The 14,800-nt window shown below is 42.2% G+C and overlaps 2 protein-coding genes across 2 annotated transcripts in view; both read right to left on the bottom strand.

Moving 5' to 3' along the window:
• The window catches only part of LOC131879298 (putative uncharacterized protein DDB_G0277255), a 46,916-nt gene extending 42,829 nt beyond the window's left edge, over positions 1-4,087 (bottom strand). Inside the window, exon 1 of the mRNA XM_059225574.1 lies at positions 3,388-4,087. Within this exon, the coding sequence (XP_059081557.1) occupies positions 3,388-3,912 (525 nt within the window). The 5' untranslated portion in view covers positions 3,913-4,087. The remainder of the gene's footprint in view (positions 1-3,387) is intronic.
• A 7,918-nt stretch (positions 4,088-12,005) lies between these two features.
• On the bottom strand, positions 12,006-14,230 carry LOC131879299 (multiple epidermal growth factor-like domains protein 10). Its single transcript, XM_059225576.1, has one exon. It carries the CDS (start codon positions 13,799-13,801, stop codon positions 12,164-12,166), a length of 1,638 nt encoding a protein of 545 aa, XP_059081559.1. The 5' UTR covers positions 13,802-14,230; the 3' UTR covers positions 12,006-12,163.
• Between the last annotated feature and the right edge of the window lie 570 nt (positions 14,231-14,800).

Below are 14,800 nucleotides of genomic sequence, written 5' to 3' on the forward strand. Positions count from 1 at the left end.
TACTCCTTCCCATCCATTTCCATAGAGCGAACCAGGCGGCAGCCCGTTAATAACTTTGGGGTCTCAGTGAGAAATAATGTCTATGATAGATAAGCATGCAAGGAGCAGCTGAATTGAACTTGAGAGCCTGACTCGCATATTTGGTCATGTTTGTCCAAGCATTCATGAACATGGATGGCAATGCATGATCCGGCCAGACCTTGAGGGGCTTCAATGTTTTCCCTACATGAATTCTCGAGACTTGTCGAGCTCATGGCTCAGCGGTCATTCTGATATCTATTTGTAGGCTCATAATGAGACTCCGCTAGTGTACAATTTATATGACGGAAGAGCACGCCTGAATTCAAGCCAGTTGGGCATGTTGAGCGGGATAAATGAAATATAAATGCTTTAATCAAGCTAGCCCAGAGGGCATCCAATTATTATTTGTGGCTTGTCAAAATTGAACCAATTTGTACTGGCGATTTCAACGCGCAGACCTTTCAGGACTTCGAAGATAAGTATCAATATCGCCACCTGGCCGATGGGCTCTACAACATATCCAACACAAGAGCACTTTATACCGACCGGTTCTTTTGTTTCTTCCAACGGACACATTTTTGCATGAATTCTCCAATCGGGCCACCTTCTTCGCATATGATGAGAGAGTTTCTTCGATATTGGACCATGCTTATTTTGAGACTTCCAGGCTTGTTCATTTTAACTAACGGCTCAAGCTTATTGAGGCACTTACTCCCAAGTGAAACACAAGGAGAGCATATTGAGTGCTTCTTTTGGCGGTGTTGTTAAGGTCATAAAATTTCGCTTTAATCAGTTTTTAGCACCTTCACCGATCGAACTCACTCTAAGGTCACACATGTTTTGGCACAGGAAGTGATTGGAAGAGCTCCAAGTCACTCCAGGTAGTGGGTACCCTTCAAAAAGACACAGTTCGACTGGATAGCTACAGAGAAAGACGAAAAATCTGGGCTGGGTAGAATTAAGGGCTCATAAGGCGAAAGTGATTGATCGGAATGAACCCGATCCGATTTTTAAAAGAAGCATTGGAAAGAACGACCGAGTGGTTGGGTACGAGTGTGTGTGTAAGTATCGTAAGAGAGAGAGAGAGAAAGATCCTCCAGAGTTTGAGAGGAGAAATATGTCTGGCATGAATATCTGTTGGTGGGTTGGCTGGTGACTGGTTGGTGGTTGGATGAACCCTCAAGCGGCGTGGAAAGTAGATTTCGGGGTAAATTTATGCCTGACTGTCGTCTCTTTGATGTAGTTTACTCCCATCTCTTTCTAAAAAACATTTGATCTCTCTTTAAGATACGGTTTCGTAGCCCCCAAGAATGTCATTACGATGATGAATGGGTGTTGTTCCGTGATATCTTCAAAGTCACTTTTCGAGAACAAAAGACTTGCCCAATTTTGCCAAGATCGATGAAGTGATTAATGTTACGGTCTTAAACTCGACGGTATCCACTATCCGAACCATATTGGTATGAACTATGTATGCTCGTATGTTCTTTCTCTGGAGATGCATTTCTAAATTCAAGTCACTGTATTTGTGCACATAGAGAAACCCCCGTGAATTAGGGTATCAGAGATGAATTTTCCGAGTTCTAATTGTTCCCAAGCATTGATGGATGACCGGCGAGTGATTCATCAGCATTCACAGAAACTCGAACAAAAGCCGGATTTTGACATAACATTTTGGCTTAAACAATCTGTTTGAATCCAATCAGAAACCCTGCAATTTTCCCTTCGTTCAGCAATGCAGTCAGAGCACGCGCACACAGTACATGTATGATGTACGCGTATACCTACACTGGAGAAGTCCCAATTCGTCCGTCATCAGGACCGAGACAATAGCAATGTTGAAATTGATCTCTTCATCAAGCACCTTCCTCTACGTCTTTTTCTTCTTCTCACCGTATTCTTACTCTGACTACTCTGAGCTTTGATTCATCAACCCTCAATCATCTTATCACTTGTTCCCCGACTTTCAGGAGAGGGAGGAGGAGGAGGAGGTTTCCGAACTGACCTTGACGTCGCTCATCAATATGACCCTTCGAAGTGAGTCTGTCTTTCATTGGATTGGGTTGCAACACGAAGGAATGGCACAGGAGAATCATTGGGAATTGAACAACATCATTCCATTCCGCCAACGTCATCATTATCCTCTTGGCCTCTTCCTGTTTTTGGGGGGCAATAGGAGATGGGAGTTGGAATTGGATTCTGGATTCGGGCGAATAATTAAATTCACCAACATCAGAGATTCCAGGACGTTGTGCAGGCATAAGCCACTCAAGAAAACAACGTCATTCGGCTTTAGGTAAACAAGTTTTAATGGGGCGGGTTTTGCTCTCAAAGAAAAGAGAAGACTCGATACGGTACACTAGTGGGCCACGGGGCCTAGGGACTAAGGCCCCTGAAAGAGACGTGGCAGATGAGCCGAGGTTATCGCTCACGGATTTTATATGCGCCCCATGCATTGAGAATGACGAAATGGCCATCAAAAGGCAATAATATTTGATTATGAGAAATCCCCTCTTTCTTCTGTCATTTGAATGAGTGATAATAAGTTAGAAGTGAAGGGCAAGGGGCAAAGAAAGTGGTTCCTGTCTTCTCATTAAGAGGGCCTTTGCCAGTTACCCGAATCAACCCTGGTGAGGGCGGAGTAGCACCGAGTGGCAAATGTTATTATGTTTGGTGATCCTTGTTCTATGGCCATAATTCAAGGAATGACTGCAATCAGGGTTTCTTGGGGCCCGTTGGTTCGCTCGGCTGAATCCACGGTGCCGACGAAAAGTGTTGGCAAAGCATGAACAAAATTATGCATCCAAACTTGAAGCCAAGAAGGCTAGAACACCAAGAACTCATACAGGTGTAATGGTACGAGTCGTAGCACTTTGGCTCGACGACGCCAAAATCCTTTGACAAGCTTCACTTTTCTCTCTCTCTCTCTCTCTCTCTCTCTGTCTCTTTCACTCACTCTTTTTCTTCTTTCTCTCCCCAGGACCTGTGTATGTACTACATGAACTGCACATTGTAGTACATCCTCACTTGCCATAGTTTGTGTGAGGCTGAATATTCAAATAGAAATACACATTATTCGTCTCCAAGACGAGGATCTGCATTCCCCAGATCTCAAGCACGCAGATCTTGCGTCCATACGTAAATACACGAGTGCCGTGTTCATCCATGGTTGTGTAGGCTTATTAAGCAATGAAAACGAAGAACCCGAGGGGGAGGAAAAACCCAACGTTCGTTAGTTCGCCTTCAGGGCTCTTAAGCAAATAGGTTTAGCGTGAACATATGATTCCCGATTATCTGGCAATCCAGTGGGTTGGTCGACTGGTTGGTTGCTCCAGTTGGTGTTGTCGTTTATTTTTGTTGTCCTACCTGATTTATTCCGCTGAGCCTCCCTGATCTCAGGTCGGATTCCGATTGAGACAACGAATCACTGGGCTGATCATATCGTTCAAAACGGAAGCTGTTGCTTCGAAACACCTCATTCGCATTCTTCTTTTTCTTCTCACCACTCTGCGATGTCCGGACCTTCAACTTGGGCACTGGGCCTTTCACATACTTGATCTGTCCCAAAGGCGGCAAGGGGTTGGTCCATTTGAGCCGACTGCCCCGGCCCTCAGAGGGCGAGTCCGAGCGATGGGAAGACGAACATGCCGTTGAAGGGGTATTGGGCCGAATCACGGACAAGCTCAGTCCCAAATCGGCCGATGACAGGGACTGGAGATCCTCATACGAGATGAGATTCACGTGATGCGCGGGGTTCCCCGGATCCTGGGCGTGCCTTCCATACCAAGCTGGGTGATGCAGGTGCAACGCCCCACAATCGGAGGATAGGGACTCCTCGACGATTTTCTCAGGACGACGTCTAAGCGCCCGGACTTTCCGAAAAACCTCCATGTTCGGGCAGGCCGAAATCCGTGGAACGAGTCAGATGCAAGATCAAGATCCGAAATTGACACTCAACACAAGAAACATAGCCAAACACCAAGCATCAATGACACATGAGGCAAATCCCGAATTCCAGATGGACCTTTATCTAGCTGCTGCTCACCTTTCCTCCTCACTCGTCGCACTCCCAAAGGCAACTGACGAAGGCACCCGTGCCTTCGTCATATGGGCGCGCTGGTGATTCTGTCTTCGGCGAGTGGTCTTTTTTCTTAAGAAGAAGGCGCTCCTCGCATCAAGTTCAAAGGACCCTGGTGCTGGGAGCGCCCTCGTCTTCTACCTCGATGTTCTCGTGCCCATGGCTTTGAATGTCCAGGACTACGTTGGATGTGTTTAATCCCAATCTCGAGGAGTCACCCATCATGAAAGACCATGTCTATCATCTCGACGATATCTAATCCGCTGAGTCTTGTTTTCCAATTCCCGATACGTAGAGATTAGTTTTTCGCTCGTTTCAAGAAACACTTTCAGAAAAATATCGTCTTTTGGCGGCGGAGAGTTCTTAGGGTTCATTATGGCCAAATGAATGGCTCGACTAAAGAACGGATCAATGGTCGTCTTGAGGACGGACTGACTTGTTTGGTAAGAATGAAAAATGCCCAAACTTGCCTTCGACAATGAGAATTGGTTAGAAGGTCACAGACAAGACTTGTCTTCTATTCCATGGAGATGCCATCTTCCTTGTGAGCATCATCGTTCTTGGCTAAATTAGTATGGAGGATCGGTATTCTGGCACGCCAAACGTGCCGCATACACCTGGAAAAATGCCATTACATCTTTAGGGGATAAAGATTCGGAAGTATGGAAACTCCTCATTGATTTACACAACAATTAATATTCAGTCAGATAGTAATCGAGCCGCGAGCTTTGGAACATTGCCAGCCTTTTAAATAACTCCAAAATTTGAACCTTTCCAAGGTCGCCATAAGAGACGGACCCAAGAGGAACCGGCATAAACTGGACACGAAGGACTTAAAGTATCACTCCAAAACGCCACAAACTAGAAATGACCCCTTTTTGAGAAAAGATAACCGATCGGGTACCAAACAGGTAATGGCTGAGTAATGTTATTGCAGCCTCCCACCAATCCGTTGACTGAGGGCTTTGGGGAGGATAAACCCCATTCAGAAGCCTATACATCTTTTCTGCCATATACCGATGCACGCCACCACGCACTTGGCGGGTTTGCTTGCCTCCAAAATTAATTCCGAATCAAAGCTTTTTGTTGCAAAATATAATTATGTTGATCTTATCAGGTCGAACAGCCCACCAGTCAAGAAGTGCCGAACAAGAAGCAGATGAACCAACCAACCAATCTACCCGAGAGATGAATGAGGGTTGACTTCGGGGCGCCTTTTGCATGTTCAAATTCACTTAACCATAAATTATGCAGATTATTTAGGGCTATTTTTTGGACATCCCTTCCCGTTGGCGTCACTTACTTTACCCTACACATGTTTTTAAGGGGGTGAATAAAAAGCCCTTGGTTTTCAACAACCAAGATATCTGTGCACTAAAACCCAGTTTCAAATCATCTCACTGGCCTTGTTCTAGCTATGAACGAAGAGAGTAAGGAAAGGGGAGGTGGTGAACTCGTCAGAGCTACCTACCATTAATCTATGACAATAGGAGGAGCAATTATGATCAATCAATCACACAATTTGTATACGGAGAACAATCCTTGCTTCGTGCACAAAACTGCACTGATCAATTAAATGGATGCATCATTCGGCCAGATCAGGGACAACTGAAAATCTGGTGAGATCCAGAATGGTTGACCAAACGTTCAATATAATTGGCCCTCAAGGCATCGTCACCCTATGTCAGATATTTTTACTCCAAGCTCAATGGTTGGTACCCACAAGTGCATGGAAAATGTGGTTACACAATTGGAATTGCCATTTCAACTACTGCACGTATGAACAAAAATAAATAAAAATGTTGGTCAGTAACATTAAAAGAAGTGAAAAGTTAGTTGCTAGTAAAATTACATGGGTACCATTCATATTCTATTGTGTTTTGGACTATTTGGAAGGGAATACTCTGAGATTTAGCAAGACGAGAAAAGACCACATCGACCAGGTCCTCGTTTGAAGAAGTCTGTGATTTGTCGAATGCTTTTGAGGGCTTGAGGCTGGATTCAAATTATCTAGATCTTGCAAGTCCTAACCCAAATTCAATTTTGGATTCCAAAGGTTTGCACCCGATTTCTTGGACCCTTATTGACTTCCGATGCGAAATGCAAAGCAAAGCCTGGCCTGCTTTATAGTAGCCGTTCCCTGACAAAGGACGCTCAATTTGAATGCTTTGACGGTGCCAGTTTCACGGCATTTAAAAAGAATTCAATCTTTTGTCCCGGGGAAAAGGGCCTCGCTTGTGTTCTTTGACATCCATGGGCAACAAAAGGAATCCATGGGATTTGAATAGCGATATCAGCGTACAAATTGCCAGCTACAGAGATGCACAAAAGCTTGAAGACCCTGGCAGTGGAGATTGATCGGGACAATTCGATTTTCCTCGCTTATTCGAAGGAAACCACGCTTTTCGAAATCGATACTACTTGCAGTTTTGAAATGACTTGATGCTTCTTTAACAATCATTAGAGGCAAATCAAACGATAAGGAAAGGCTCTCACTCTCGAGATCCAGAAACTCAAACGTGATGCATGATGATGCACAGCAGAGATGAAAGGTCTTTGCTTTCTCGCTCTAAATTTGTTGAGAATTTACAACTCATTATCAAGACTTTCCATCGATTTTCAGCCTTAAAAGCCGCTGGGAACATCGTCTTGGGCAGAGATGCATTGGTAAGTCAAAATATTTTTTTCCAAGATAACTCCATCCATGGTTTAAGGCTTTGAGATTAATGACGGTTCACTTACGAAATCTGGATGTTAATTTCATTTAATCTTATTGTGCCATTGCACAATCAAACCATGTACAGCCGTTGAATTCCTTCCCAATGGCTGCTCGTTTAATCGATGCTGATCTAAAAAATGCTGAAATTTATTGTTTGACCTTCTGAATATGCAAAGACAATGATCCCATCAATCGTTTCTGATATTTTCAAGATAATCATCTGACAAACAATCAGAGGCAAAAAATACTTGTAAGAACGATATTGAATATGAAAGAATATATATCTGCGCGAAAGGCTTAACTTTTACCCCAGTTTAAAATGGAACTAGTTTGGTTTTTCTTCTTCGGGAAACCAAAGATTTGATTTCCAAATTTGGAGTCCCTGCAAGCATACTGTAATGGTGTTCGAGGGATATCTAAGACATCTAAGACTGATCAATTTATAGTACCGTTTTGTATCAACAATACAATGATATCATTAGTTTGCTTGATCTCTATCCAATTTCAACGAGTTCTCACCAATTCCTCATTTGTGAAGTTCAAGAGGTTCTGAGAGTACTATATTTATTACCGACCAATATATCAACTTTCGTAAACAATAGAAAAGGGAAAAAACTGGGGCTCTCTAGTAGAAGAGTACAAGCATGTAAAACGACCCATGACGGGCACAGCCTCCAAGATCCAAGAAGCCAAATTTTATAAGAATGGAAATAGTCGGAACCAGTTTTAGGTGACAATGCGTGCTCTAAATCCTGCCGATATATTTTTTCGGAATTTCGCAACGGAAAGTCCAAGTAAATCATCCAACTTCAAACAATTGTTCCAAATTCAAACGAAAAAGTAAGAAAAAAAACACACTGGAGCAAGAATCTACATGACATTGCCTCTCCTTTTGAAAAAAATCGTCGGCAGGATTAGAGCACGCATTGTCACCTAAAACTGGTTCCGATTATTTTCCTATGTTATAAGATTTGGTTTCTTGGATCTTGGAGGCTGCGCCCGTCAGGGGTCGCTTTTCATGCTCGTACTCTTCTCCATGCTAGAGAGCCCTAACATGTTTTCTGAGTTGATTGTGCAAAAGTAAACTTGAATCATTACAAAATCTTGAATTCGTAACATTAATATCATTTATATTTACGTTATGTATGTTACATGAGTATAATTGCTGTAAAAGTGATAGAATGACTAAACGGCAATTGTTAGCTTGTACATTGATTAAGTTCATTGACCGGTTGTATCAAAGGTTATGTCAATTCCAAGCTCAGGACAGAAAATGAAAAAGTTAGCCATATTGAGGTTCAAATATATCGGAAAAGGCTCGTTCATTTGATAAACGGAGTTGTGGTGATGTGGGACTAACCTCATTTGAAAAAGAATGCAAAACATTGCCTCGAGTTTTGGTTATATTCTAGTTCCCGTCCATGTTGCAATTGTTTAAGACGAAAGAATCGAACACTGACGGAGGAATATATCATGAAGAAATATGAAAAGGAAATCACAAAGTGAGAAAAAATATACAACACCTAATATTTACTTTTCTACATGAACCGCCATTTCCATTGAGAGCACTTTTTAAGGTATTTTTTGGAGCATTACTTATGAATTTCCTTTTTTAAAGTATCGCTTCAAATTTGCAAAGTTAATCAGAACAATAAGATGTCAGAAAACTAGATTTAGCTGTGGAAAATGCATTAGTCAGACTCACAAAAAACATTGACAACACTTTTGATATAAAGTAGTGGTAAGCTGAGAAAAATCAAATCCCGTAGAAAATTTAAAGTGTTCAAAACCAAACAGTTTGATACAAAATTTTAATATGAGAATTGCATCTGAGTCTTTTTTTTGTTTGCTTGTCGCCTTTCAAGGAAATTTGTCTACTAATCATGTTTTGGGGGGCTTCCTTACCGTTACTGGAGATGAAACTCTCAGCAGTTCAAGAAGAAAAGCCTAATTTATTTCACTTAACTTTTTATTCATAGATTGTTTGATTCTCCAACGATATAGGGTTGGCGGGTCTGGTAACTTTTTACAAAAGTTGTCCAAGTCAGACTTAAAAGATTTTACTCGATCAATTCAACACCCTTCATAGTCCCTAAGAAAATTAGAAGTAAGCACATTAAATAATGAAGGAGCCCGAGAAAGAAGAGGTGTGGACTTCATTGTTTTAACTAGCCTGGATTCTTGAGGGCTTGAAGGTGCTCTCAAAATGCACATTAAGGCTCGATGGTCACTAAAATTGACCCTAAAACCAGGGTGGGGACAAAGCTCAGAAATGCTCTTGAAAACGTACAGGATCAGATACCTTTCATGCCCTCTCTAGATACTGTACAATCCCAACCTTTCTAGCCTCTTCCAAAGCGAGAGTTCTCTCATAACTTCAACGTTCCTGAAAATATGCCTATGGACCTGCTCGACCTTATTTAATAGGAGCAATAAATCCAAGTATCAAAATCAAAGTTGTTCCTTATAGTTTAGCACGTCAGCAAAAGCCAAGAAAGCTAGCTGTATTTGGGTATTTCCATCAAAACTTAAAAAGTCATTTTAACCACTGCGTCTGTATATCTTTTTTTTATGATTATGAGACCCTTTTGGCCTAAATATTTTTATCGCAGTTGGGAAAAATGCAAAAAAGTTGAGAATATTTGTATTTCGGTGCTAGGGCTGGAGGCCTGAGCCTCGCCCGGCCAGCAGAACCAGACAACTCATTGTCCTTGTACGTATTTCCGATAAGCATTGTCGTTTCTGTATCAGTTTTGCTTCTTCGTTTGTGGGTGTTGTTAACCTCTAAAAGTTTCCTTAAGAAATGTTGGGGAGGAGAATAGAACCAGCAACGCCTCTCATGATGGGAGGCTAACCATTGCACCACGTCTAACGTTTTTTCCCCTTGTAAAAAGGACAACTGCTTTTTATAGGTTATCCATTGAGGTTTTTTCTCTTTATTAACAAGAAATTAAAATTTCTTTCCGGCACTGTTTGACATAAGGACACTTTACAGTATTTATTGGTACGGATATCATGGATTTTCTTCTGGAGTCTGGTGATGCTGCTATGGGTGCTTTTGTCCACACGTGGTTTTGGCTTTTATCTGGATCAAGCCCATGATGTTTTCATAAGTTTTCATGAGCTTTGTCCAAACCCAGGTTTTAGGTTCAATTGTAGTGATGGTAAAAACATACGAGCACCTTTAAGCCCTCAAGAGTCTAGGTTCGTCAAAGTAATGAAACCCTCCTTTCTGATTTCTTGGACTCCATTTTTGTTAAATTTGCTTCCCTCAAATACTCGACGGAAATAATTTGTCGCTAATGCAATAACATAACGGGATCACCCAAAAAGCAACCTGCAACAGTTGCCACCCTTGATATTTTTTATATGAATTGACAAGGATGTCTCTGCAAGATGCCACTTGTGATGTTATATCCGCATCTTACTACTACTAACTAATGGCATTCTTAAACACTTCTTTCTTCATGCCCGTTGTTGTTTAAATCTTTCCTAATGGATTCTCATAATGTACCTTTGGGTAGTGCTCAGGTTAACGGAGACAATAAACAATATTTGAAGTCAGACTTGGACAAATGTTTGATCAAAATTCCAGTTCGACCCCATATTCAAGCGCTAGCCAGATCAACAATTCCAATTCGTTGGTGAATCTGACATTTTATGAATATAAGGCTAAATCAGATTTGTTATTTTTTGAGGATTTCATTCCCATTACCCCAGATATTGCGTTCATGTTAAGACAAGGACACTAAAGCAAAGAAACGCCACCTTTTTGTGATCACCAAACCTTTCCCTCCAAGTAAGGCCTAAACTTTTGCTGCTGAAATTTTTGAATGTCAGTTATTGGCATAATTATTGAACAAAATATGTGACTAATATCATTTTCGTAACCATTGATGGTATGTGCTTAAAACCAGGCATTCAGATAAACTTAAAATGACTTTAAACATGTCTTAAAGTACAACAACTGAAAAGTGCTAATTAGCTTTTCTTGATAAAACAAGAATTTGCTCAAAACACAATCAATAAATTCTCTTTTGCCAAAAAATATTATTTGCAGAAAATTCTTTCAGACACATCTTGACCAAATTTCAAGTAATTTGACGCATTTGTTATGAAACTATGGTTCTCACTCTAGGAATTGCCCTCAATCCAAAAGTAGACATACTGTAGCTCTGAGCTACATATTGTTCTAAACTCATTTGGATGCTTCATAATTATGAAATAATAATTTTAAGAGATATGGCACCTGTTTTATTTGACTATTTTGGTATTTTGGATGCTTTTGCAAGAAAAACAATATATTGGAGTCCAAAGTACAAATTGAGATCTAGTCTACTGTACTTTGATATTTCTCTGTGCCCCTTAATTAATGCCTGCCTTTTATGCAAACTTCCTAATAAGTAGAAATTTAAACTCTACAAAAAGATAACTCATTCATTTCTCACCAATGCAGCCTGATGTTTTTTGTCAAATGTGTGGGTTTAGACAAAATTATCAATTGTCCATCCAAGATATTCTAATATGTTAACATTTATGTACATGCACTTTTATTGCTTATTCCATACATTTTTTTTTATATTTTGTCAGTGTACATTACCCATCAATTAATAAAATGACTCTTGATGATTTTCTATCTATGTGTGTTTTCGAGCCAATTTTGCGCAATATTTCACCAATTTCAATCAAAAAACGATTTGATTGTTTTTTTTATTAATTTGATGTTCATTTATTCTTCTGACTTTCAAGATTAATTCAGAAATATTTAGTATATGGGCGGAAATATATATCAAGGAGATCATTATTTAATTAAAAACACTTTAATCTACAATGCAGTACGGACAATCTTGTTTTTTTCATACTGGAGTTAATGTCTTGATTCAACGCAATGGCCTAAGTTGGCGGTGAGGGGAAATCCGTGTCGTTTCCTCTCTATACTCGTTTGGATTGTCTGAGTTGGAAATAAGTGCCCCTATGCCTAGGGAGCAAACACAGTATTGTCAGATCATTCATATATTGTTTTGTCCAGGCCTAAAACTTCAGGACCAGCAGTTATATTGTAATCTTTCAAAAATCTTTCAATTGGGGATTTTCAGCGGTTCTCGATGACACTCATGCATGATCTTTAAATGAGCCGTCTCTTCGTTTGGAAATCCAAGCTGTAGAAGCGAAATCAATCACCGGGTGTCATTTGAGTACGTGTAAGGTAAATCACCTTTGTTTTATTGCCAGCTACAATGATTATAAATGCGTTGGAAGAAAAAAAAAGAAATAAGGATACATTTTTTGTTGGTTTCAAAATTGTCGATATCACTCATGCTAGTCGTTAAAGTCGTATTACTTCGTCAAAGATTGTTATGTTTTAGTCGAACCGTTAACTTAGGATCTTCGTCATTCCTTTGATTGGAGTGACTATTCGTGGTTGAGTCCGTGTCTCTGACATTATTTAAGATGACATTCACGTTGGGTTTGTTCAGTTTTCGGTTTAAGTCAGCCAATTTGGCATTGTTTCGCTCCTTCGTCGGGGAGAACTCTTGGTACACATTGATATCGGCGGGTTCATGGTGAAATGGAATGTCTTCAGGTTCCTCTCCATTATCTGACACTTCATCTGGATCGATTCGGCAAGCTCCATCCGCCCAAGAACGAGCTGCTCTGGGTGTCCCTTGTGCTTCCGCTAAGAGTTCATCTTTACCGAGTTTAAAGTTATCAATATTGGTATTCTTCTCGGGTCGTCCGGCTTGGCTCCCGGAACCACTCGGCATATGGATGGCCGTGGCGTTATTGGGCAGGTTTTTGATTCCATCGTTGTCGCTCAGGTAAGGATCGGCATTGGTGACGACCAAGTCATGTTTCTGAGCCATGTCCCTTAAGGGTGAATGCATGCTGTTCTCGATGTATTTCACGGAGCGGTTCTGCAAGTCGTCTTTGAGACGTCTCATCCGTCGGCGATAGTAGATGGCCACTAAGATCGCCATGATAATGGCTAAAATAATGACCAAGGCCACAATTAGCCCCAAGGAGCTATTGGAGGAATTCGGGTCCTGGTTTGACAACGAGGCAAAATTGATGATTTGGGTCCCGCCCTCGCAATCCAGACCGTCCTTGCAAACACATCCGAGCTCGGAGTCGCACCGATAGAGATCCGAGGCGCAATTGCACTCGCCATCTTGCATCTCTTGGAGACACTTGCCGTTGAGATAGCCAAACGGGCAATGCATCTCGCACAAACGTCCGTAGAAATTGGTCTGGCAAAAACAGTTTCCATTCTCGTGGAAACACAGAGCGGTGCCATTCTTGGCACACTCGCAATTCTGGGCGCAATCCTGTCCGTATGTTCCTTGAGGACAATTGATACACTCGCCCGTGACGTGATGGCAGGAGCTGCCTGGCCCGCACTTGCATTTCTTCGCACATCCTTGGCCGTACTTTAATCCCGAGCATTTTTTCTGACAATGGAGACCTTCATAGCCGGGCAAGCATTGGCAAAGGCCGCTAGTGGGCTCACAATGACCGTCATTTTCACAATTACATGGCTGGGAACAATCTGGTCCCCAATTGCCATTGGGACAACCGACCAGATTGCAAGCTTTCCCACTGAACCCCGGCAAACAGGCACACGTTTCAGGTTCCACGCATTTCCCATTGAGGCACGATTGCGTGCACACGGGGGAACACGTGCTTCCGGTCACCTGGTACCCTTGGCAGCACTTGACCACATTGATGACCCGCTCAATGGTCTCCTCCCGCCATTTTGGCATGTGCTTGGTGACCCATTTGGGGCACTTGGGCGGGATATTGAAGCAAAGCTCATACTCCAAGAATGAGGCCGTGGTCAGGGTGGAGATGTTAACTTTTTTCTGCGACACTTCTTGCTCCGTGCACACATTGGGCCCGTTCAAATTGAGGGTAGTCTCCTGCTCGGCCGCAAAAACGGCTATGAACCAACAAAGACAGACAATCCAGAGAGAGAAAGAAGCCATTTCCGCGCAAGATAGGGGTTGGTCACGATTTGATCACGATTTTGATGTAATGCGAGAGCATTTTGTGTTGTTGATACGTGTGCAATTTTTCCAGCAATTCCGTGGAGAGCAAACAGTCACAGGGCAATCAAGTCAATAACGTTGAGATTGTGGCCAACGGACAAAAAATGAAAGCCTTATCAGTGCCAAAAAGAACCGAACTTTTTACCAGTTCGCGTCTCGTCCAAATGAAGAGGAAGAGGCTTTGACACCTAATTGGTCACGGCACTAAAACCGTCCTGGAAAGTCACCAACGAACCAAAACTGGCCCGAGAAATCTTTCAATCCGTTTTCTCTTTGTGACGCAGTCCAGCAACATGATGATGATGATCTTCACTGACAGAGTCAAGTCCCCCAGATCGATCGTCAGCAAGTGAGGACGCGAGACGGGAGGACGGGTTGGAACGAACAAACGAACGGGCCCAACGGCCAAGGCGGATGTACCCCCCAGATCGATCGTCAGCAAGTGAGGACGCGAGACGGGAGGACGGGTTGGAACGAACAAACGAACGGGCCCAACTTGTCAAGCAAGCCCTTTTCCTGGCAAAAGCTGAGGAGCAAAAACAGAAAGAAAGAACTGAGATCCGCCGGACTGGAGCGGAGAACGAAGGCCATGCCAGTCTGGACTGACTGGACAGATTCGGGGGTAGGAACGGTAGGAGGTAGAGCTTAGGAGTCCTGCTTGCTTTGCTTGAGAGAATCTTTGCCTTGACGAAGGAGTCGAAGGGACTCTATCCGTGATGCTGACTGGTTGCTGGCCTGATCGAGGGCTGCAGTGGATATACTGCAGAATTGAATGCGACGTGAATTTGAAGGAGTGGCAGGATGGAGGACATTTGCTTGACAAGCACTAACTAATAGAAGAAATATGAGAATCTTTATGCAATAGCATTGGGGAACATATGCCCTGTAGCTAAGGGAAAAGAAAAACCACCACGGCTGTGATTCAACAAGAATATT

This window comes from Tigriopus californicus, chromosome 4, assembly GCF_007210705.1.
Source record: "Tigriopus californicus strain San Diego chromosome 4, Tcal_SD_v2.1, whole genome shotgun sequence".
NCBI classification, from domain to species: domain Eukaryota; kingdom Metazoa; phylum Arthropoda; class Copepoda; order Harpacticoida; family Harpacticidae; genus Tigriopus; species Tigriopus californicus.

What these genes read in the sequence shown, in the direction of transcription:
- LOC131879299 (XM_059225576.1), bottom strand. Translation starts at nt 13,801, where the DNA reads ATGGCTTCTTTCTCTCTCTGGATTGTCTGTCTTTGTTGGTTCATAGCC.